At 39.8% G+C, this 23,015-nt stretch overlaps 1 protein-coding gene across 1 annotated transcript in view; it reads left to right on the top strand.

Annotated features, from left to right (window-relative positions):
• The window catches only part of ENTREP2 (endosomal transmembrane epsin interactor 2), a 490,869-nt gene that overhangs the window by 397,417 nt on the left and 70,437 nt on the right, over positions 1 to 23,015 (top strand). Inside the window, 2 exon segments of the mRNA XM_079122168.1 lie at positions 17,295 to 17,303; positions 17,305 to 17,430. Of these exon segments, the coding sequence (XP_078978294.1) occupies positions 17,295 to 17,303; positions 17,305 to 17,430 (135 nt within the window).

Genomic DNA, 23,015 nt, shown 5'->3' with positions numbered 1-23,015 from the left:
CATTTGCCTGCAAATGTCATAATTTTATCATTCTTTATGGCTTGAGTAATATTCCATAGTATATATATACCACAGTTTCTTTATCCACTCATCAATTGAGGGCATCTAGGTTGGTTCCACAGTCTGGCTATTGTGAATTGAGCAGCTATGAACATTGATGTGGCTGTATTTCTGTAGTATGCAGATTTTAAGTCCTTTGGGTATAGGCCAAGGAGTGGGATAGCTGGGTCAAATGGTGGTTCCATTCCAAGTTTTCTAAGGAATCTCCACACTGCTTTCCATAGCGGCTGCACTAATTTGCAGCCCCACCAGCAGTGTATGAGTGTACCTTTCTCCCCACATCCTCGCCAACACCTGTTGTTGCTCGTATTCTTGATAATCGCCATTCTAATTGGGGTGAGATGGAACCTTAGGGTGGTTTTTGAATTTGCATTTCTCTTATTACTAGAGATGTTGAACATTTTTCCATATGTTTGTTGATTGCTGTAGAATCTTCTTCTGTGAAGTGTCTATTCATTTCCTTAGCCCATTTGTTGACTGGACTGTTTGAATTCTTGGAGTAGAGTTTTTTGAGTTCTTTATAGATTCTGGAGATTAGTGCTCTATCTGAAGTATGATTGGCAAAGATAGTCTCCCTCTCTGTAGGCTCTTTCTTTTTCGCATTGCTGATAGTTTCCTTTGCTGAGAGAAAGCTTTTTAGTTTGAATCTATCCCAGTGGTTGATTCTAGCTTTTATTTCTTGTGCTATGGGAGTCCTGTTAAGGAAGTCTGGTCCTAGACCAACAAGGTGAAGATTTGGACCTACTTTTCTTCTATAATCTGCAGGGTCTCTGGTCTGATTCGAGGTCCTTAATCCATTTTGAGTTTAGTTTCGTGCATGGTGAGAGATATGGGTTTAGTTTCATTCTGTTGCATATGGATTTCCAATTCTCCCAGCACCATTTGTTGAAGAGGCTATCTTTTCTCCATTGCATATTTTTGGCACCTTTGTCTAGTATGAGAAATTGTATTTATTTGGGTTTGTGTCCGTGTCCTCTATTCTGTACCATTGATCTACCTTTCTATTTTGGTACCAATACCATGCCGTTTTTGTTACTATTGCTTTGTAGTAGAGTTGAAGATCTGGTATTGCAATACCCCCTGTTTCACTCTTCCTGCTAAGGATTGCTTTTTGTTAATTTGCACATTTGCTTTTTCTTTTTTAATTGTTTGAACTTATAAGTTGATAATTAAATCTCACCTATGAAGGTGAGAGACTTTTTCTTTTTTCTTTTTGATTCTGGAAAAATAGACACAACATAAAGCTTGCCATTTTAACCATTTTTAAGTGTAAAATTTAGTGGGATTAAGTAGATTCACACAGTGTGCAGTCATTAACTACTACCCATTTCTGAAACTTTCTTATCACCCCCAAATGGACACTATACTTATTTATCAGTAGCTCCTCAGTATTTCTTTTTCTTAGCCCCTGGTAACCAATATTCTATTTTCTGTCTCTGTGGATTTGTCCATTGTAGGTAACTCACATAAATGGAATTACATAGCATATGTCCTTTTGTATCTGACCTGCTTTCATTTAGCATAATGTTTTCAATATTTTGTTCACTGGTAAATTTGACTTTGATCCTATTGACTTACCTACAATGTGGGTGATTAAAGCTTCATATTATGACTTAAAAAGGCAAAAAAGCATCTTCATTTTCTGTATCTCACCTCCACTTGGCATGTGTCCACTGACAAAGGAAAAAATGAATTTAATTCTTATCACTGTACAGTGGTTTGGTCTCTGTTAGTTTAAAGGAGTCTCTCCAAGATGAACTCTGCCTCTCCAGGAATATTCAGCCCTTTACATCCTTTTCTCTTCATCTTCTCTTTGCTCCTGGTGGTTCATGGGTGTGGAGAGTATTGAGTGTCACAGCCCTGGATGTGAAGTGGCCTTCATTCTGTGGCCTGTCCTCTGAGCTCCTTCAGGCTTGTAATGATGATGCCCCTAATCCCGTCCAGCTGATTGGCTTGTGTGGGCATCAGCTCCGTTGTCCTTATGGACCACTGATGAAGGTGTCAGTTCAGCATCTCAGACCAAATGCCAGGCTCAACCACATTTACAGTTCTCCAGGACCTCACAGACATGTCTCAGATCCCTGGTCCAATAATCTCTCTGCCTTCTTCTTATCCTGATGTCAGAACTATGAGTGCTGGACCCCTGAGAAGGGCCCCAGGCCGAATTCTGACCTTCTGCTCCCATCTTCCCCATCCTCCCTGTTCAACACATTACTCTCTTTTAGAAAAATCAGTTCTTGGACCACATCCTCTGTCCTCCTCCTCCTAGACAACCCTCCAAGCTTCTGTCCCCAAAGTTCCTCCTCTCTGTACCCAGCATGGGATCATGGCAGGAACTTGGAAAATATTTGCTGAATGGTGACTGAGTGGAAATAATCTAATTAGTCTCATGATTCTGTTTAGAATAACTTCTTTTAAAAGTGCTTATTGTTTTCATGAGCCAGTTATTTTATCTGTTGTTGCTGGACCAGTCAGGACCACAGATAGAGACACACAATGGCACATCTTGAGGAGGTCCTTAATTTTGCAACTATCTCATTCTCTCCAAAGCCTATTATAATTTCTTCTTGAGGCTTATAGCTGCATTTATCACCAGCACTCTCATCTCAGAATTGAAAGCATCCAGTAACCAAGCCAACCCCAATTATGTAGCCAAGCCCTTCAAAGAGCCCCACAGTAACCAGGGCAACCCTGATTAAGCTTCATGAGGATGAATAATAAATTACAAGAGGACACAGCCACAGGCTGGGGCAGCTGGTCACGTCTGGCTGTGAAGATGAAGAAAAACTTGGCTGAAGTACACAGCCCCCTCCAGGTCTCGTTGGCACTTGCCTTCATCTTGGTTTCCATTGTTGCTGGAAGGTGCATTTCTATGGTACTAACCATGGGTCAAGAATAGCCTTGACTTCTCTTTGCCTCATGAGAAATTCTGTATTTGACTTCTATTTGTGCTTTGTTATAATGACTCAGAATTTTTCCCTTTTAAGGAAAAATTATTCTGTTTTAATTTATCTTCATGTGAATTTGGCTTATCATGGATAAACATTTCATGGCAAAAGCAGCAATTTTAAGAAGTTGATTCCAAACTCAAAAGTTTCCTTGCAGAGAAAATGTCCCCAGCAAAATAAAAATCAATATGGTTCCATGTAAATATTTATCTGTTCACTGTGTGGATTTGTTCATTCTGTTATTTATTGGATCCACACATTCTGCCCGAAGAAGAACCCCATGTCTGACATGTTCTTGGTACTGGGGACACATGAGTGACTAGAAAGAGTAGTAATGGTTTAGCTCCCTCTTTGTGGGCAGCTCACATTCTAAGTGGAGACAATTTTAGGCAATAGGAAGTGCTACAAGGAAAGAAGCAAGGAAAGGAGGTGGAGGCTGGTGTTTCTCTAAGCGTATAGCACAACATCTGAGGCTCAAAAGGTACAAGGTGGCAACTAGGGACAAGGCCCTGAGGCTAACTTGATGAGTTTGGAGAACAGAAAGGAGGGGCAGGGTCTGAAATGCCCAGAATTTGCAGCCTTGTCTTTACTGTTTGTCCCCTGGTTTCCAGGAGCTTCCTCACCAGACACAGACCCTGCTATTTCCATTGCTGGATTTTGTACTTGTCTGGGAGTGAGATTCAATGTGCTGCCCTCTAGTGATGTTATTTTTTTCAGTGATTTCAGGACTGGGGCACCTGAAGAGTCTTTCCACTTTGCAGAGCACCAGCCACCAGGTAGAGAACCTTTTTGTCTCCCTGTATATAGAACGGGTACTCCATTAAGTGAAAATAATTTGCTGCCTACCTCTGGCAATTATTCACAGTAATGTAACAAGAACTTGAAGATAATTGTCATCTAAGACTAGGGTAAATTCTCCAGCATTTCTTGGGGAACCCCTAATGTCGGCATGTGGAGGTGTTTTTCTCTTGGGCTCTACTTCTCCAGGCTTCCAAGTATGTAGCTGGAGCTAACTATATTAGGGATGGAGCAGGGAGGGGTCAGGAGGTGTTCAGGCTTCCAACTTTGCTTACTCTTTATCGGACTTCTCCATCCTCCTCAGTCCTCTGTCAGCTGAACCCTCTCCCAGGGAGTGACTGCCATTCTTCTATAGGGCCGCTGGAATGTGAGGGATAAGGCTTTCCCTCCGCAGGGTTTGCAGACCCAGGGTGATGTCCCCATTTCCTTCACTCCTCACACTGGCCAAGAGGCTCTGCTGCTGCCAGACCTCTGGAGTGGGCACTGGATTTAGCAGGGCTTTAATGTCTTCTGTAAGTGTGTTTGCTAGAGGGAAACGTGATTATCTAAAAGATCGTGTGAATTTTGGGGTCATTTTTAGGCAGTATCAGTGGCTGAGATAACATCAAGTTACCCATAGCTGACTCTGCCACCACACCATGTGTGCTTCCCCGTTAGCCTGTCAGTGAAGGATCATAAAAGGAATGAACTCACGGGATGGAACTGACAGCAGGGGAGGTGTCCACTTTGGAGGATGGAAAGCAGATAAAGGAGGGCACCTCACTTTGCAGAGTGGAAGAAATAGAATTGCACAGGCTGACAGGGCCAAGTCAGATGCAAGTTTACTATAGCCAGATCCAGGAAGCCTTGTCCTGAGGGAGCAGCTCCCACCAAAGGCTTAGTGCCTAGAATACAACACTTTCAAGAAAAGCTAGAAATTGGGATTGTTATATGAAGGTACACAATTTTACCCTCAAACACAATGTGATCCTCCCACCACCCAATAATAAGAGAAAGTTAGATTTAAAAAATCACTGTCCATTGGATCAAGGATGACCAGCTGGCCACTCCACCCAACTTCTTTATTTGATGTGCTCATACTGTTGACCAGCAGATAGGGTTGGCCTTCTGTTTTCACAGGTTCTGCATCTGCTAATTCAACCATCTATGGTTCCAAAATGTTCAAAAAGTTTTTTTCTAGAAAGTTCCAAAAAGCAAACTTTGAATTCACTGCCTGCTGACTACTAAACTGAATTCACAAAAATTAAGTTTGTGGGCATTATATGAAGTATGCTGAGTAGTCTATAGAGGTACAGTTCATACACAAATCATATGCCACTTATGTGACGGACTTGAGCATCTTGAAATTGGAATTTGGTATCCACTGGGCTCCCAGAACCTACCTCCCATGGACACCAATGGTTACTTATTAATCTGTAGGTATCCACTGTTATTTTTTCAGTTTTACTTAGAAACATACAATACTGCCATGAGCAATGCTTTTCCACATAGAACTCTGAAAATCCTGAGGCTCTATCACATGCTATTATGTTAAAGACCAGAATAAAAATTGAACTCATAAAAATGTTATTCTTTATTGGTGTATGTTCTAGGAAGGAAGAAACACCAGTTGTCAGGCATTTGTGTCTATAAATACAGTGATCATAGTGGGGCTGAGCGGGAGGGAGTTGGTCGCTCTGCAGGTGCCCCCACCAAAGCTGGGCACCAAGAGGATGAAGCACCTCCCCACCAGGTCCTTCCCAAGCCCCTCATCCTGAATCCCTCACAGTACATTATCCTGATTTACAGAAGATGTAAATCAAGATTATTTTTGAAAGGAGAAGGAGGACATGTCAACTCAACATGCTCAGTTCCCTTCTTGGAGGGTAACAGCATGTGCTAGCATATTACAAATCAGAGAGACCATGCAGGAGAGAGAGACATGTTTACTCTTTTAATAACACTATTTTCTAAGTTAATTTGACCACAGAACCTAATTTAGTTTCTTTCCAATTTTTTCTTATTCCAAATACCAGTGCTGCAAGCATTCTTGCTTAGGTCTCTGGGGAAGCAAAACACTAAATGTTCCTTATTTTTCTGTTAACCAGAACAATTTGCTTCAGCCCTTTGTCCATTTCTGCTAGCAAGTAGAGCTGTACTTTGATTACAGTGCTAATTAAGGAAATTTCAGAGTCCAGTCTGCAGTGCAAGTCTACATAATTAACCAAAAGGTGTCTCAGAGAGATAGAGGCAATGCCCCTCCCTGAAGTTCCATGGAGACAGAATCTCTGTGCCAAACTCCTTCCACGCCTCTCTGCAATACCAAGCATCTCAAGAGAAGCAGCCTCGCTTTCCAGTTCAATGGGGTGGCTTGTGTGAACATGCATAACTTACCAACTAATGCTGTCCTTGACATTTCATATGCAGAGAAAGGTCTTGTAGAAATTCACAGGACTGTGGAAGTGGGCTCCACCTCCTCTGAAGATAAGCCCTCAGGGAGAGCTTGTGAAGCTGGTTTCGTGCTCTCATTTGACAATTGCCTCTCTGGCAGGAGTTCCAATTGGCATCTTCTCATTCCCATACTCTTAATATTCTCTTTCTTTTTCTCTCCCTCTCTCATCAGGATGGCACTTATGTGATTAAAAAGTTTTAAAAGCCCATACTTAAAATAGACTGTTTCACAAATAATCTAAGCATCTGTAGCAGAGGCAACAGGTAAAGGAACAGACAGAATATAATGAAGCAGAAACCAAAACAAAGGTGAAATAGCTGATGATAGGAAAAGCAGGTAGGGTTTTCTCCCTAAAAAGTTAGGAAAGGCTATGAGGTTTCATTATATGACTTATACAATAAAAATACTGTCTTCTGGAATTAGATAACTTTTTCCTTAAATATTTTACATACACATACCTCAAATAAAAATCTTTGGCTTAGATCTGAAATGTCCTCCAAAGGCCCTTGTGCTAAGGGCTTGGTCCCCAACCTATGTCACTATTGAAAAGTGGTGGAACCTTTAAGAGGTGGGGCTTAGTGGTAGGAAGTTAGGTCATTGAGGGCATGCCCTTGGAGGGGATATAAGAACCCCAGTCCTTTCCTTTTCCTCTCTTTGCTTCCTGGATGCCATGAGGTAAACAGACCTCCTCTGCCATGCAGTCCCATTATGTGCTGTGCCACCACAGGCCCCAGAGCAAAGGGGCCAAACAAACATGGACTGAAACCACTGACACCATGAACCAAAATAAACCTTTCCTCTTACGTTAATTATCTCATGTATTTTTTCCCAACAATGGAAAGCTGACCCAACATACCTAGATTCTCATCCAATTGGGGATTTTAAAGGAATAAATACTTCTCATGTTCATTTCCCACCATCTCCATGGTGCATATTCCAAAGGGTGATTTATGAACAAAGAATGCTGCAGCTCTTTGCCTTCATCAGCAACACGAATGCATTTCCTATATCATCTGCCTGTGTTCTAATGCACTTTAATTATACAAAAAGTGAAATTCAGAAATACTGATCAGTCATAATGGACAAGCATTAAGCCATAAAATATAATGAAAGTAATGCAGGGACAACATAATCTGTCAATTTAAAGGTGGAAATTTAGATTCCGATAAGCTTGGATGGAATCAGAAGAACAAACCTACCAGTAGTCTTTATGATTTAGGTTTCTCTGAATTCACATGTGCTGGGTAAAAACTGGTCAAGGCCAGTCTTGGGATGATCCAAGCCCTGGAACAGGACAGAGGATGACTGGAGTGAGGGATATACACCCCCCTGAGCAGGCCTGGTGGAACGAACCTTCCCATAGATTCAGTAAGTGCTAGAAGAATACAATACATCATCATTAGCTATAGTCACCTTGCTATTAGCAGATCTCTTGAAATTCTTTTCCCCTAACTGTAATTATGTATCCTGTGACTGATATCTCCCTAACCATCTAGCCTCTAGTAACCACTGTTCTGCTCTCTACTTCTATGAGATCATCTTTTTCAGATTCCACATGAGTGAGATCATGCAGTACATGATATTGTGTTCTTGAAGAATGTAAAGAGAGTGGATGTTAAGTGCTCTTACCACAAAACTGATAACTGTGAGAGGTAATGCACTTGTTAATTAGCTAGATTGAACCCTTCTATGATATATGTATACCTCAAAACATCCTGTTGTGCAGTACAAAAACAATGCTCTCTGTCAATAGAAAAGAGAGTGCTTGAAGTCAGGGCTGACTGCCAGGCCACTGGCATAAAATGTAGCATCTCTGACCTAACAGTTCTCATGACCATTTACCAAAGGTTTATTTTCCCATTTACTAGAATGGACTTGTACTAAGGAATTCCAAGGTGAAGTGGGTCATAGTTTTTAAGGCACTGAGCCAAGGGTTGGGCCACGTACCGAGGGGTGTGTGGAGTAGGGGGCCTAAGCCATCTTGCCCCAGTAAACTGTAGGCTATAGGTTCCCAGGTGCCCAAGACCTAGCCCCAGGTCAGGGAAGGGATTCAGGATGGCAGCCAGTGGGGGCCTGAGTGGGGACTTGATGAGCAGCCCTTCTGTCATACAGAGGTTCCCTAAATGGGCTGCCTGTCCTCTGCCCACCCTGCCTGGTATTTCCTGTGCATGGCACACAGTGAGTGAGTTTGAGAAGTGGTCAGGCATATTCTGAAGCCTGAAATGACATGGCATGACCACTACTCTTCATTAGCTTTACTGTGGAGTTGACAATGTGCAGATTTTTGTAATTTTATCATAGAATAAATGAGGTCCCACACCATTTTTAGTAATACGAAAAGCAAAATGAAAAAGTCTTCCAAGGGAAAGACTGAAGAAATATGTTGACTTTTACTCTTCCCATTATTACGCATTAATTTGAATAACTGCATATTTTATAGAAGATCCTCTTGTATCACACATCATATAATCTGAGGTATTAGGAGTAATACTTACACAGTTCATACCCGTGGATTTCACTCTAGGACATATGTCGATACATTTGAAGCATAAGTGTATTAGTCAGTTTTCCATTACTGTAACAAAATACCGGAGACAATCAACTTATATAGAGAGAAGGTTTATTAAAGCACAAAGTTTTAGAGGTCCATGATTGCCCTTCTTCCTTGTTCCTTTTGGCCAGGGCCAAGCTGCACACCATGGCAGAAGCACATGGCAGGGCAAAACTTCTTACCTCTTGGCCAGGAAACAAAAGGGACTGGGATCCCACTATCTCTTGTGAGGACTTGACCCCAGTGGTGTGAAGACCTCCCATTAGGAACCACATCTTAAAGTTTCTACCATCTACCAGTAGCACCAAGCTGAGAAGCAAGCCTTTAACACATGGGTTTTTAGGAGACAGCTCAGGTCCAAGCTAGCAAAAAGTGTCTATTGAAAATATGCTCAGAAAATAGATAAATTGGAGTGACAAATGGTTAAAGAAGGATTTATCATGCTTTAGTTTGCAAGCCTGTTTGAAAGTTACCCAAAGTTTGCGTAATCAGGTAGAGTAGGATACAGACACAAATCAACTGTCTTGAAAGGAATAATTTATATTTTATGGTTTCCACAAGGAGGAGGCAGGCCACACCATGAAGAGCCACATGGTGTGGCACCCAGGTAATCAGGAGGCAGAGAGGGGTAGGGCCAGGACCTTTTTTTATGGTTTCTATGGGAAGCAATAGAGAAGCAGTTGAGCAAGCCTAAGTACTGGCAAGTTTAAATAATTTGGTGTGTTTTGGTTATATGGGGTGGTCCCTAGTTGCCCACCACCTAGTTCTGGGGTGATTTAGGGCAGGGGAAATATTGTCTTGGTGCATGATAGTTAGATAAAGGGAGTGGTTGGGTATGGACTATGGAGTTGGTTGGTTTGTCCTACAAAAGTGGGGCTTGCAAGCAAGTTGTTTAGTATCTGTGGGAATGAGCTACCCCCAGGAGGGGTAGCCTCTCCAAGGCTAGGAAGGCTCCAGGATGTCAAGGCAACACAAAATATAGAAAATAACTTAATACTAAACCTTCTGGAAGCCTGATGATCTGGTCAGATTACCAAATGACACGTTTACACACCACCTTTTTGGTATCATAATCCTGTCCATCCTCCACTTCAGAGTCAGTTGTGCACCGTCACCATGTGTCAGGCAGCACTCTGATTGGGTGGCACCTGCTACAGGCACTTGTGGAGAAAGAAACTCATGTTTCAGAGACAACTATCTCTGACTGAGAATGAAGAAGAAGATGCTTGTGCTGAGTCTTGCGGGGGGAAAAGTCCTTTCCCAGTAGTCTTTGCCTCAGTTAATGGCAACAGTGTGAGACAGACATATGCCAGGTGGAGGAAGCGGCGGTGAGCAATCAAATTCATAACGTGACTTTCTTTTGTGATTTTCACGATCCCTTGACGGTCTCTTCATGGCCATGTGTTATGGTTTAGACATGAGGTACCCCCCAAAAGCTCATGTGTGAGACAATGCAAGAAGGTTTACAGGTCAAATGATTGGGTTATGAGAGCTTGAACCCAATCAGTGAATTAATCCCCTAGTGGGGATTAACTGAGAGGTAACTGAAGGCAGGTAGGGTGTAGATGGAGGAGGTAGGTCTGGGGACATGCTTTTAGGTATATATTTTGTCCCTGGTGAGTGGAGTCTCTTTCTCAGCTTCCTGGAACCATGTCCCCAGCTGCTTTTCTCTGCTACACTCTTCTACCATGTTATTCTGCCTCATCTTGGGCCCCAAAGAATGGGGTTGACCATCAATGGACTAAGACTTCTGAAACCATGAGCCTCAAAATAAACTCTTCCCCTCTAATTGTTCTTTTCAGGTCTTTTGATTGCAGCAGCAGAAAAGACTGACTAAAACACCATGGTTCATCTCTCCCCTGGGAGAAACTGAGGGAGGTACTAAGCTCTACTCAGTCTCAAGCAATCGATTGTCACCCAGGCTATTGATATGTTTCTGATAAATTATTCATGTTAGCTCAGATATATTCCACCAAATTATTAGGTTAGACAGAAATCAACAGATTAATGAGAATGTTTGTGAAAGTGGTAGAATCCTAGCAGTATTAAAAATAGGATCTGCTTTATGCATCAAATGATACAATCAACAGAGTGAAAAGGCAAATTACTATTGTGGGGGAATGTTTACAAATTATATATGTGTTAAAGGGTTAATATCTATCACATATAAAGAACTTTTACAATTCAACAACAAAAGCACAACCCAATTTAAAAAATGGATGAAAGATGTGAACAGAATTTTTTCCCAAGAAGAATCACAAATAGCCAAGAAGCACACAGAGGTGTGCAACCTCATTCATCTTAGGGAAATGCAAATCAAAACCACAATAAATTACCACCTCACACCTATTATAATGACTATAACAATCTTTAAAAAAACACACAAAGGTAACAAGCAAGGACATTTTGTTAAGTGCAATAAAGACAGCCATGAAAAGAAATACTGTATGATTTCCCTTATTTGGGGTACCTAGATTAGTCAGATTCATACAGACAGAAAGTAGAAGAGAGAAAGGAAGGGAAAATTCACACTCATTGGACCAGAGTTTCAATTTTGCAAGATGAAAACATTCTGGAGCTGGATAGTGGTGATGGTTGCACAATAAGGAACAATATTGAACAGTACACTTACAAAGGGTGAAGGTGGTAAACTTTATGCAATGTGTATTTTTCCACAATTAAAAAATCAGTTTTTATGCACCCATTCTTTCATTAACATAATGATTACAATAATCACATCAGCAAATAAAACATTGGCACTTTGTGTTTTTAGCTCCAGGACCTCATCTGATCCTCAGTAGGCTCCCAGGATCCTGCAGCTTGGAAAGGTGAAAGTGACCTGTTCTGGATCACTTTATGGCAGGCAGCACTCTGAATACTACTAACTTCTCAGCTTATAATAGAGTTTCACCCCAATAAACCCATCATAAGTTAATACATCCTTGTCAAAAAAAATGCATTTAATATATCTGACCTACAGAATATCACAGCTTAGCCTAGCCTACCTTAAACAAGCTGAGGGACAGTACATGAGCCTACAGTTAGACAAAATCATCAAACACAAAGTCTATTTTATAATAAAGTGTCAACTATTCCATGTAATTTACTGAATACTAAAAGTGACATAGGTATGATGTAGGTTTGCTTTCACACCATTGTCCAGTCGAAAACTCCCAAGTTGAATCATTGTAAGTTGGGGAACTTGGTATGCCCATTGTGCATGCTCCAGTCCACAGACACTACGGCCTCTCTCCTCTCTGTCCTGCCCTGCTTCCCTTGCCAGATGGAGCTCTGATACCTCCATCTCCGGGCTCAGCCTTCCCCTGCTGCTGTCCTATTAGGAGTAACTGAAGGTCACCTATCTCGTTTGTGCTTCTTTAAGAGAATTGCAGGGTCATTGCATCCTTGTATTTTTGTTGTATAAGCCCTTTCTACTATGAGAAAGGCTGATGTGCCATAAATAAGGGGGTGGGATAGCTTTTAAATGCTCCAAAGAGATTCATGAAAAATTATGGTGGCTTCATTTGCAAAGCTCTGCTGTGTTTTTATCAATGGACCCTGACACCGAGGGGCATTCTTGAAATAAATCTGTCAGCCGCCTGCATGCCCAGATGTCGAGGTCAGGGAACTAATCAGGAGCTTTCCAGAATTTTTCTTAGAATTAATCACAAACTCAGTGAAATAACTGATGGAAAAGATTTATTTGAATATCTATTCCTCTGGGCTACTGAAGGGTTATTTTATGTAATAAAGCATGCCTGCCAGCCAAGCCTATTTCCCTTCTTTTTCCCTGGATGCTCCTTCACTGAGGAAACTGTCTTGTTATTTACATTAGCTACTTCAGTCTCAATGTGAAGCCTAGAGGTGTGATTATATATAACTCTTTGCATGTTTGTGAGATATGAGAGAATGAACTATACTTGTCCCTCACTATCCCATTGGGGATTAATTCCAGGATACCCCCACAAACACATACTAAAATCCTTACATGCCAAAGCCCCTTATATAAAATGGTGTGGTATTTGCACATAACTTATGCACATCCTCCTGTATACTTTAAGTCATCTCTAGATTATTTACAATATTTAACACAATGTGAATGTGATGTAAATAGTTGTTATACATGTCATTTAAGAATAATGAGAAGGGAAAAAAAAAGTCTTATTTAGTACACATGTAATTTTTTTCTTCTCACATTTTCAATCAATGGTTGGTTGAATCTGCAGATGCAGACTCCACAGATAGAGTGGTCCAACTGCATATCAAGAAACCTGGGCTTTTATACATTTGATAGCAGCAAAGAGATACAGCAGAAGCCCAAAGACAAGGTTCATGAGCCTAGAGGCCATGGTTCTGAGCCACCTTGCCTCTCTGCCCATGGCTATGATGTGATGCAAACTTGACAGTGTATAACTTGACTACTTGTACTAATACAGTTTCATGGAAAGAAGAACAGAAGCAGTTATTTGATGCATTTCATATGGCTTCTTTTTATAAGTTGATTAGCCTCTAAATCAGAAGAACGTTTTCAGGGAGAGTGATCTGCCCTTCCCACACATTCCTGGTGTGCAGGCATTTGTGATCCAAGGGCAGGCCCATGTTCCAAGCTGTTTCATCTAGTCTTTCCAGGATTTGGGATCTTTAGTAGATTAACTGATAGGAGAAATTGAGGGTCTTCATCCCAGCTGTGCATCTAATGCAGATAGCAAGCATTTCAAGGCCAACTAGATGTCCTCAGCTACTGCCTTAGAGGATTCCTTCCATGGAGTTTAATCTATTTGGATGTTTGCATTCCCCTATTTTTGTATGTGGCAATTTTCTTAATGATATTTTCATTGAAAATCGTGTTTATTGATTTTAATGTTTACTAGCAGAGTTTTTAGCATTCTCTTTCATTTTTAATTCTGCATGTGATGTGTGTCCCTCATTCCTAATGATGTTAGTAATGTAATTAAATTTTTTTTCCATCTCTTGAAAACATATCTGGAAGTTTAAGATCTTTAATCCAGGAGCTCAGCAGCCCAGACTTTTGTCCTGGTCTGTCTTTTGTTTTTGAGACGTCCTGAGATTTGGGGTTTGTTTTTCGAGAGACCATGTCATGCAACATTCTTTTTACACTTTCGTGAATATTTATTGTTTTGACTTAGAACCTTAGTAAAAGCTATTTTACTTTTCATATGATAAGTGACAACTATAGATGAATAGTCCATTATGCTCACACCTTTTATTAAGTAAACAATCACTTTCCTACTGAATTGAAATGTCATTTTTTCATATATTATGTTCCTATAAATAGTCGGTCTTATTTCTGAAACTATCTCACTGATCTCTGTTTTTAAGCCATTACTTTAGGGTTTTGAATATAGAGCATCTTGATAATACCTTTAATATCCCTCCTTCCCATTGTTACTCCTTCTCAGAATTTTTGTGTAATTCTCATACAGATGTTATTATCAGTACAGTACTTAAAAAAATTTTTCCCAGATCTATTCACTGATTCTTGGAATACCTGCACATGAATGCATTCCTCAGGAAGGATCACATTCTTAGAATCCTGCAGATTTCCATTTAGGAGCAGCCTGTATGCTTGCCCTGATCCAGGCTGGCTATTTCAGTAGAGGTTCTCAGTTATGAAGAAACCAACTTCAGCTAGTTTTCACCTAGAAGGAATTATCATAGAACTTCCAGCAGCTCACAGAGCTTCCAGGACAACCAGAAATGAAGTTGGAACCCATGTACCAAGTTTGGAACCCAGGAAAGGAAGGATACCCAAAATTGTATCAAAGAACTCCATTGAGGGCAACCCCATTGTTTTGAAAAACCTGGTGCTGGCATATGAGAACCAGCTGCCAAAGGAGAAGGTGCCATAAGACTGAAGGAAGAGGCTAACAGATCTAGGATTTCAAAAGCACAATTTATTGGAGACTTTCAGACAGCAGAAGTATATCTTGGGCAAAAACAAGATAAGTGGATCCCTATACTCCAAGGCAGGAGGAAGAGGGTTATAAGCTAAGCCAGACCATGGTGGGTCAAAGCCACTGGAGCATATCTGACCTTTCTCAAAGTGTCTATCATCAGTTAAAAAATTGTCCCAGCATCAGTGGTTGGTATGACACACACAACTGACTCTAAAAGACTTTGTTTGTCCTATGGGTTTTGGGATGCATGTCAAGGGCACATAGCAAGCAAAATAGTATTACAACCAAAATGGCCATAGTTATGTCAAGTTGGATACCTACATCCATCATCACCACCTGGCCAAGACTCCCACCAGCAGAGTATTGATGACCTTGTTGACCCTGGGCTCTGAATCCTGCCTCCTGAACCACAGTCCCTTTCCCCTGGAAATAGAAGGTGTCTGCTGACCCTTATGCTAGAATGGAGTCTGTTCAGTGCCTGCTTCTTGTGATAAAAGCTCTGTCTAAAGTCTGATGAAGTCCTGTTTCATGGATGGAGCCAGGTTACCTCGCTGCTTCATAAAACAGGCTGGAAAGGTGTTTCTGGAGAAGGCAGAAAACAAAGGGTAGGGATTCCCTAAACTCAGGAGAAGGTTCACTAGTAGTGATTGGCCAGATTGAATGACCCACACTCATTAATACTGCATTCTTGCTCTTTAATAACATCTTATACACAACTTCACATACATAATTTTCATGTTTGTTTCTTAGTATTTTATATTTACTCTTACTGTGAATGTAATATATTTGACACTTTTGTTCTTTTTTTTTAGGTAGTATTGCATTTATTATAATCAGTGTAACAAATTACTCTGATTTCATCAGTTTTCATCAGCATAAACTCTTAGGTTATTTAGACAGTCAATAATGTCACTTGAAAATAAGCACAATTCTCTTTTCTAATATTTATACAGTTTATAATGTTTCTTATCTTATTGCATTAGCTGAAGCCCCCCAAAACAAAGCAAAAATCTTGTTGATTATTATGGATATCCAAGAGGGAAAATCACTTTTAAAAAGCAACAAGCATTATTACTTCATGTACATATATGACTGCATGACCAATGTGATCCTACAATATGTACAATCGTAAAAGTGAGAAATTATACTCCATTTAGTGTGTGATTTATCAAAATGCATAAGTGCATTTCTACTGTCATGTATAAACTAATTAGAACAAATTTAAAAAAATTTTTTTAAAGCAATGGCAAATATACATAAGGACCAGAATGAAAAAGCTCACAGGAAACACAGTGAAGAGGCTTATTTGTAGGTGCTCTTGTAGCCAGCCCAGTTGAGGGAGAATTTCAGAATGCAAAGGGAAAATCTAGGTACTTCATCTCAAAAGTGATGGATGCAGTGAGCAGGCCTTGTAGAGGGAAGTGGACCCTTGTATGAAAGCCTCCACATTTCTCGGCTCAAAGAATGCCCGTATACTCCACATCCAGTGTTTATAACTAGCAGACACAGGGATGCATGAGGGTTTCACAGCATCATATTTTGTGATACTTCATGCAATGAAAAAGCATTTGCTTTAGTTTAATTGATCAATCTTATCTGAAAGACATTTGCATTTTGAGTTGGCTGGTATAAAACATCATTTATTGAAAAGCAGGGCACCTCCTAGTCTAAAGGAAATCATTTGTTTCCCTGTTAGGGTCTATTTTGAATAAAATTGCATATATTTTACTGATTTTCTTTTTAGTCATGTTACCTCTATGATTTTATATTTTTTAAATCCCCTGTTCTCTCAAGCGTGGGTAACTCTGTTCTTTCCCCTGTCACTGAGGACACTCATTTCTCTCTTGGGTCTAACACAATTTATTGAAATGCTTGGAATGTAGTTCTTTACACCCATGGTTTTTAATTTTCAAAGCGTTTTTATTTACTCAACATTTATTGAACACTTAAAATTCATCAGCCACTGCAAATACTTTGATGATAAGATATGTAACTCTAGCGGGATAAAGTAAGTGTTGAGTAGAGGAAGGGCTAGAAAACCAGAAAAGACCTCAAAGATGGAGCTGGAGTTGGGTATTGATGGATGAGTAGGAGTTTGATATACCATGAAATAAGACAGGAAATTTCTCTTTTTTGTTATTTATTTATTTATTATTTTGATTTGTTGTAACACAAATGGGTACAACTAAGATGGGAAATTTCTGATCATGAGAGAAGAATGGGTCAAGGTGCAGAGCTATAACATATCTCCCTGCATAAATCAATTTGAATGACTTTCAGTGTTTTTCTGTAATTCACCTGCCATTTTCTGGAACACATACAGCTAAGCTTTCTTCAAATATAACTTTTTCTTCTTTATTCATCACTGTTAAAAATAGGAATTTCAAGGAATTCCTGGTGGGGTCCTTCCTGGCCTTGGTCAATAGAAACGTGTTTGCTTTGTTACTTAAGGGTAACCTGAAAGGGGATGCTTTGAATTGAGCCATCTTCATGCTTCCTTGATCATGTCTCTAGAGCCTGCCCTCCAGGGCCCGATACCATGTTAATGGAGAGGTAACGGTGGGGTCTGTCGTTGTTCCTCCGTCTAGATCAAGTTTGGACAGTGTGGAGGTGTGTGTCTGCTGTGAGCTGCAGCACCAGTCATCTGGCTGCAGCAACCTCGGGGAGACGCTGAAGCTGAACCCGCTGCAGGAGAACTGCAACGCCGTGAGGCTGACCTTGAAGGTGACCGCTGGGTGCTGTTTGTGCATGTGTTTCACCCTGTGCTTTACAGACATTAACGGGAAGATTTATTACCATACAGATTCCTTTTAGCCCATAATTCCATCCAGGTAGATTCAATGCCAGAGGCAATATCTTTCAGGGGAAACATTTTAAAGGATTATAGATGTTCATTTGGAAGATGTTGCTTTCTGGATTTTGTTTTCCATTTTTAACCTTTCTGTTTTCCTGCCTGACATATGCAAAGTGGGATGTGGATGGTTGAAAGAGTTTTTTGTTGTTTTGTTGTTGTTTTAACAAATGATGATGCGATATATCCTATTGCTTTTTCTGACATTTTCCCCTGTAACATCATCAGAAAGCACATGGGTATTTATTTTGCCATTAAACAAGGCATTTGGAGAAAAAATCTTATAATCTTTCATGGCAATCTGTTTTCATGTAAATATCTGATCTTAAGAAAAATGACACAAAAAAATTTGATCATATTATTCTGTTTATTTTTGTTGCAAGCAGTTTTTAATTTCTGAAAAATCAGAATTGTCTGCTTAAAAATACATTTAAAACAATGAACCCCAATCTTTTCATTGAATGCAACTGTGCTAAAACTTTTCTTTCTTTCTTCTTTTTCTTTTTTTTTTTTTTTTTTTTTAAATAAAAGGACATGGCACATCCAAAGAAACTCTTGGTTGGTGGTAGGACTGTATTATAGTAAATAGGGAACTCTAAGTATGTGTATAGGAAACACAATATGTAGGGAAATGGAGACTCCAAGAAAAGCCACCCAAATCTGGAAAGAAAGAAGGGACATGTGGGCCATCTAGAATTTGGCACCTGTGATTAGTTTTCCATGGGTGGTCAGTAGATAGCAAACAAGCAAAGATGTGCAGAGGATGGTGTAGTAGTAATCAATGTGGTAGTAGTCAGCCTGTTCCACAACAGTCTGCCTTGCTTGGCATGGAGAAATGCCTATGGTCTGGGTCCCAAATTCCCCACCAAAGTGATAAATGCAGCAGTGTTGAAGGAAGACAGTAGCACAACACTGCAGGAAGCCCTCTCGTCATGGTTCTAGGCTTTTTCTTACTGTCCCAGATTACATACAACCACAGTTGATGCCTCACTACATCTTGGGACCCTGCTTGGCCCTTCACAGTCATCCTGAGAAGGGGCAAGAGTAGCCATTGCTCACTCAGATCTCCTACTTGGCAACTCCTAAATTACCTATGCAACTTGGGTGGGTTTTCTTTTCATATTTAAAAAATATAACAAAATAATAGGTAATTATAATGCAATTACCCACTTCCTGAAAGAGCTAGGTGAATCCCCAGGGGATCTTTCCACTCCTAGGCACTTTTGTGTTAATCAACTTTCTGTCACCAAAACAGAGTACTTGAGATAATCAACTTGTAAGAGGAAAGTTTTATTTTGGCTTAGTTTTGGGAGTTACAATCCATGAGATGAGTGTCCCCTTTTGCCCTGGGGCCTTTGATAGGGCAGCACATCATGGTGGAAACACAGGGCAAGCACAAAACCACCCACTTCATTGGAAGCCAGGGATCAAAAGAGAAAGAAGAAGGGACTGGGAGCGCACATCCTCTTGGAGCACACCTCCAATGACCTAGGGACCTCCAACAGGCTCAACCTCCTAAAGGTTCCTCTACTTCCAAATAGTGCACCCTGGGGACCAAGTCTTTCACACGCTGAGCTTTGGGGAACACTGAACTGTGTGGAAATGAGTGCCTGTCCTATAAGTTTTCTGTCCTCCAAACTTTGGTTATTGTCCTAAAAATACTTTGACTGTTTTAAGTCCCTTTGCATTTCCATATAAATTTTAGAATCAGCTTATCAATTTCTATAGAAATCCTGCTAGGATTTTTATTTGAAATCCCTACATCACTTTGAAGAGAATTGACATATTCAATGGGTATTACTCTCCACTTATTTAGGTCTTTTTTATTTCATCAGTGTTTTGTTTTTCACATCAATGTTGTATAGTTTTCAGTATATAGATCTTAGTCTATTTTATAATATTTATGCTTAAATTATTTTATATTTCTCTATGCAATTTTAATGGCATTTAAGATCATCTTTTATTCATCGCTAGCATATCAAAATTTGATGTTTCTTTCTGTGTCGTATCCTGCAATCTTGTTAAACTCACTTATTTGTTCTGGTAGCTTTTGTATATTCTTTTGAATTTTCTATGTAGAGAATCATGTGATATGCATAAAGGCAATTTTGTATCTTCTGTTCTGTATTAGGGTTCTCCAAAGAAACAGAACCAATAGAATATAGGAATATATACATATATGAGAGGGATTTATTAGGGAATTGACTCATACGATTAAGGAAGACTGAAAAAATCCCACAGGAGGCCATCGGTAAGCTGGGACCCTGAGATGCTGGTAGTGTGGCTCAATGTTAATCCAAAGCTGAAGGCCTCAGAACCCACGTGTTTTTTCCCCCCAGGTATAGAATTGTTTGAGGAGCATTCACCACCACCACCAAGATTTGTAGATGAAATGCTATTTTCTTTTGCTTGGGTATTTTTTTTTTTTATTGTAAACAAATGGGATACATGTTGTTTCTCTGTACATGGCGTAAGGCATACCATTTGTGTAATCATAAATTTACATAGAGTAATGTTGGTTTGATTCATTCTGTTATTTTTTCCCTTCCCCCCCACCCCTCCCACCCCTCTTTACCCTCTATACAGTCCTTCCTTCCTCCATACTTGCCCCCCTCCCTAACCCTAACTCTAACCCTAACACTAACCCTTCCCTCCCCCCCATTATGTGTCATCCTCCACTTATTTAGCGATATCATTCGTCCTTTGGCTTTTTGAGATTGGCTTATCTCACTTAGCATGATATTCTCCAATTTCATCCATTTGCCTGCAAATGCCATAATTTTATCATTCCTTATGGCTGAGTAATATTCCATTGATATATCTATACCACAGCTTCTTTATCCACTCATGAATTGAAGGGCATCTAGGTTGGTTCCACAGTCTGGCTATTGTGAATTGAGCAGCTATGAACATTGATGTGGCTGTGTCTCTGTAGTATGCTGATTTTAAGTCCTTTGGGTATAGGCCAAGGAGTGGGATAGCTGGGTCAAATGGCGGGTCCATTCCAAGTTTTCTAAGGATCTCCACACTGCTTTCCAGAGTGGCTGCACTAATTTGCAGCCCCACCAGCAATGTATGAGTGTACCTTTCTCCCCACATCCTCGCCAACACCTGTTGTTGCTTGTATTCTTGATAATCGCCATTCTAATTGGGGTGAGATGGAATCTTTAGGGTGGTTTGGATTTGCATTTCTCTTATTACTAGAGATGTTGAACATTTTTCCATATGTTTGTTGATTGCTGTAGATCTTCTTCTGTGAAGTGTCTATCATTTCTTTAGCCCATTTGTCGACTGGATTATTTGAATTCTTGTAGTAAAGTTTTTTGAGTTCTTTATAGATTCTGGGATTAGTGCTCTATCTGAAGTATGATTTGCAAAGATATTCTCCCATTCTGTAGGCTCTTTCTTCGCATTGCTGATAGTTTCCTTTGCTGAGAGAAAGCTTTTTAGTTTGAATCTATCCCAGTGGTTGATTCTAGCTTTTATTTCTTGTGCTATAGGAGTCCTGTTAAGGAAGTCTGATCCTAGACCAACAAGGTGAAGATTTGGACCTACTTTTTCTTCTATAATCTGCAGGGTCTCTGGTCTGATTCCGAGGTCCTTAATCCATTTTGAGTTTAGTTTCGTGCATGGTGAGAGATATGGGTTTAGTTTCATTCTGTTGCATATGGATTTCCAATTCTCCCAGCACCATTTGTTGAAGAGGCTATCTTTTCTCCATTGCATATTTTTGGCACCTTGGTCGAGTATGAGAAAATTATATTTACTTGGGTTTGTGTCCGTGTCCTCTATTCTTACCATTGATCTACCTTTCTATTTTGGTACCAACCATGCCGTTTTTGTTACTATTGCTTTGTAGTAGAGTTGAAGATCTGGTATTGCAATACCCCCTGTTTCACTCTTCCTGCTAAGGATTGCTTTAGCTATTCTGGGTTTCTTATTCTTCCAGATGAATTTCATATTGCTTGCTCTATTTCTGTAAGGTACATCATTGGGATTTTAATTGGAATTGCATTGAATTTGTATAGCACTTTAGGTAGTATGGCCATTTTGACAATATTAATTCTTCCTATCCAAGAACATGGGAGATCTTTCCATCTTCTAAGGTGTTCTTTAATTTCTTTCTTTAGTGTTGTATAGTTCTCATTGTAGAGGTCTTTCACCTCTTTTGTGAGATTGATTCCCAAGTATTTTATTTTTTTCGAGGCTATTGTGAATGGGGTAGTTTTCCTAATTTCTCTTTCTGAAGATTCATCACTTATGTATAAAAATGCGTTGGATTTATGGGCATTGATCTTGTAACCTGCTACTTTACTGAAATCACTTATGAGTTCTAAGAGTTTTCTGGTGGAATTTCCAGGTTCCTCTAAATATATAATCATGTCATCAGCGAACAGGGATAGTTTGAGTTCTTCTTTCCCAATTCGTATCCCTTTAATCTCTTTGGTTTGTCTAATTGCTCTGGCCAGAGTCTCAAGAACGATGTTGAATAGAAGTGGTGAAAGAGGGCATCCCTGCCTTGTTCCAGTTTTTAGGGGGAATGCTTTCAGTTTTTCATCATTTAGAATGATATTGGCCATGGGCTTAGCATAAATGGCCTTTACAATGTTAAGGAATGTTCCCACTATCCCTATTTTTTCTAGTGTTTTGAGCATGAAGGGGTGCTGTATTTTATCAAATGCTTTTTCTGCAACTATTGAAATAATCATGTGATTCTTGACTTTAAGTCTATTAATGTGGTGAATTACGTTTATTGATTTCCTGATGTTGAACCAACCTTGCATCCCTGGGATGAAACCAACTTGATCATGGTGCACTATCTTTTTAATATGTTTTTGTATGCGATTTGCTAAAATTTTGTTGAGAATTTTTGCATCGATGTTCATTAAGGATATTGGTCTGAAATTTTCTTTCCTTGATGAGTCTCTGTCTGGTTTAGGTATCAGGGTGATATTGGCTTCATAGAATGAGTTTGGGAGGGTTCCCTCCTCTTCTATTTTATGGAATACTTTGAGAAGTATTGGAATGAGCTCTTCTTTAAAGGTTTTGTAGAACTCAGCTGAGAACCCATCTGGTCCCGGACTTTTCTTTGTTGGTAGGCTTTTGATGACTTCTTCTATTTCAGTACTTGAAATTGGTCTATTTAAATTGTTTATGTCCTCCTCGTTCAGTTTAGGCAATTCATATGTCTCTAGAAACCTGTTGATGTCTTCAAAATTTTCTATTTTGTTGGAGTATAGATTTTCAAAATAGCTTCTAATTATGTTTTGTATTTCAATCCTGTCTGTTGTGATATTTCCTTGTTCATTCCGAATTTTAGTGATTTGGGTTTTCTCTCGTTTTCTCTGTTAGTGTGGCTAAAGGTTTATCAATTTTGTTTATTTGTTCGAAGAACCAACTATTTTGTCAATTTTTTGTATTGTTTCTTTGTTTCAATTTCATTGATTTCAGCTCTGAG

This window comes from Sciurus vulgaris, assembly GCF_902686455.1.
Source record: "Sciurus vulgaris genome assembly, chromosome: 2".
NCBI lineage: Eukaryota > Metazoa > Chordata > Mammalia > Rodentia > Sciuridae > Sciurus > Sciurus vulgaris.
This window is presented reverse-complemented; position numbering and strand designations above follow the sequence as displayed.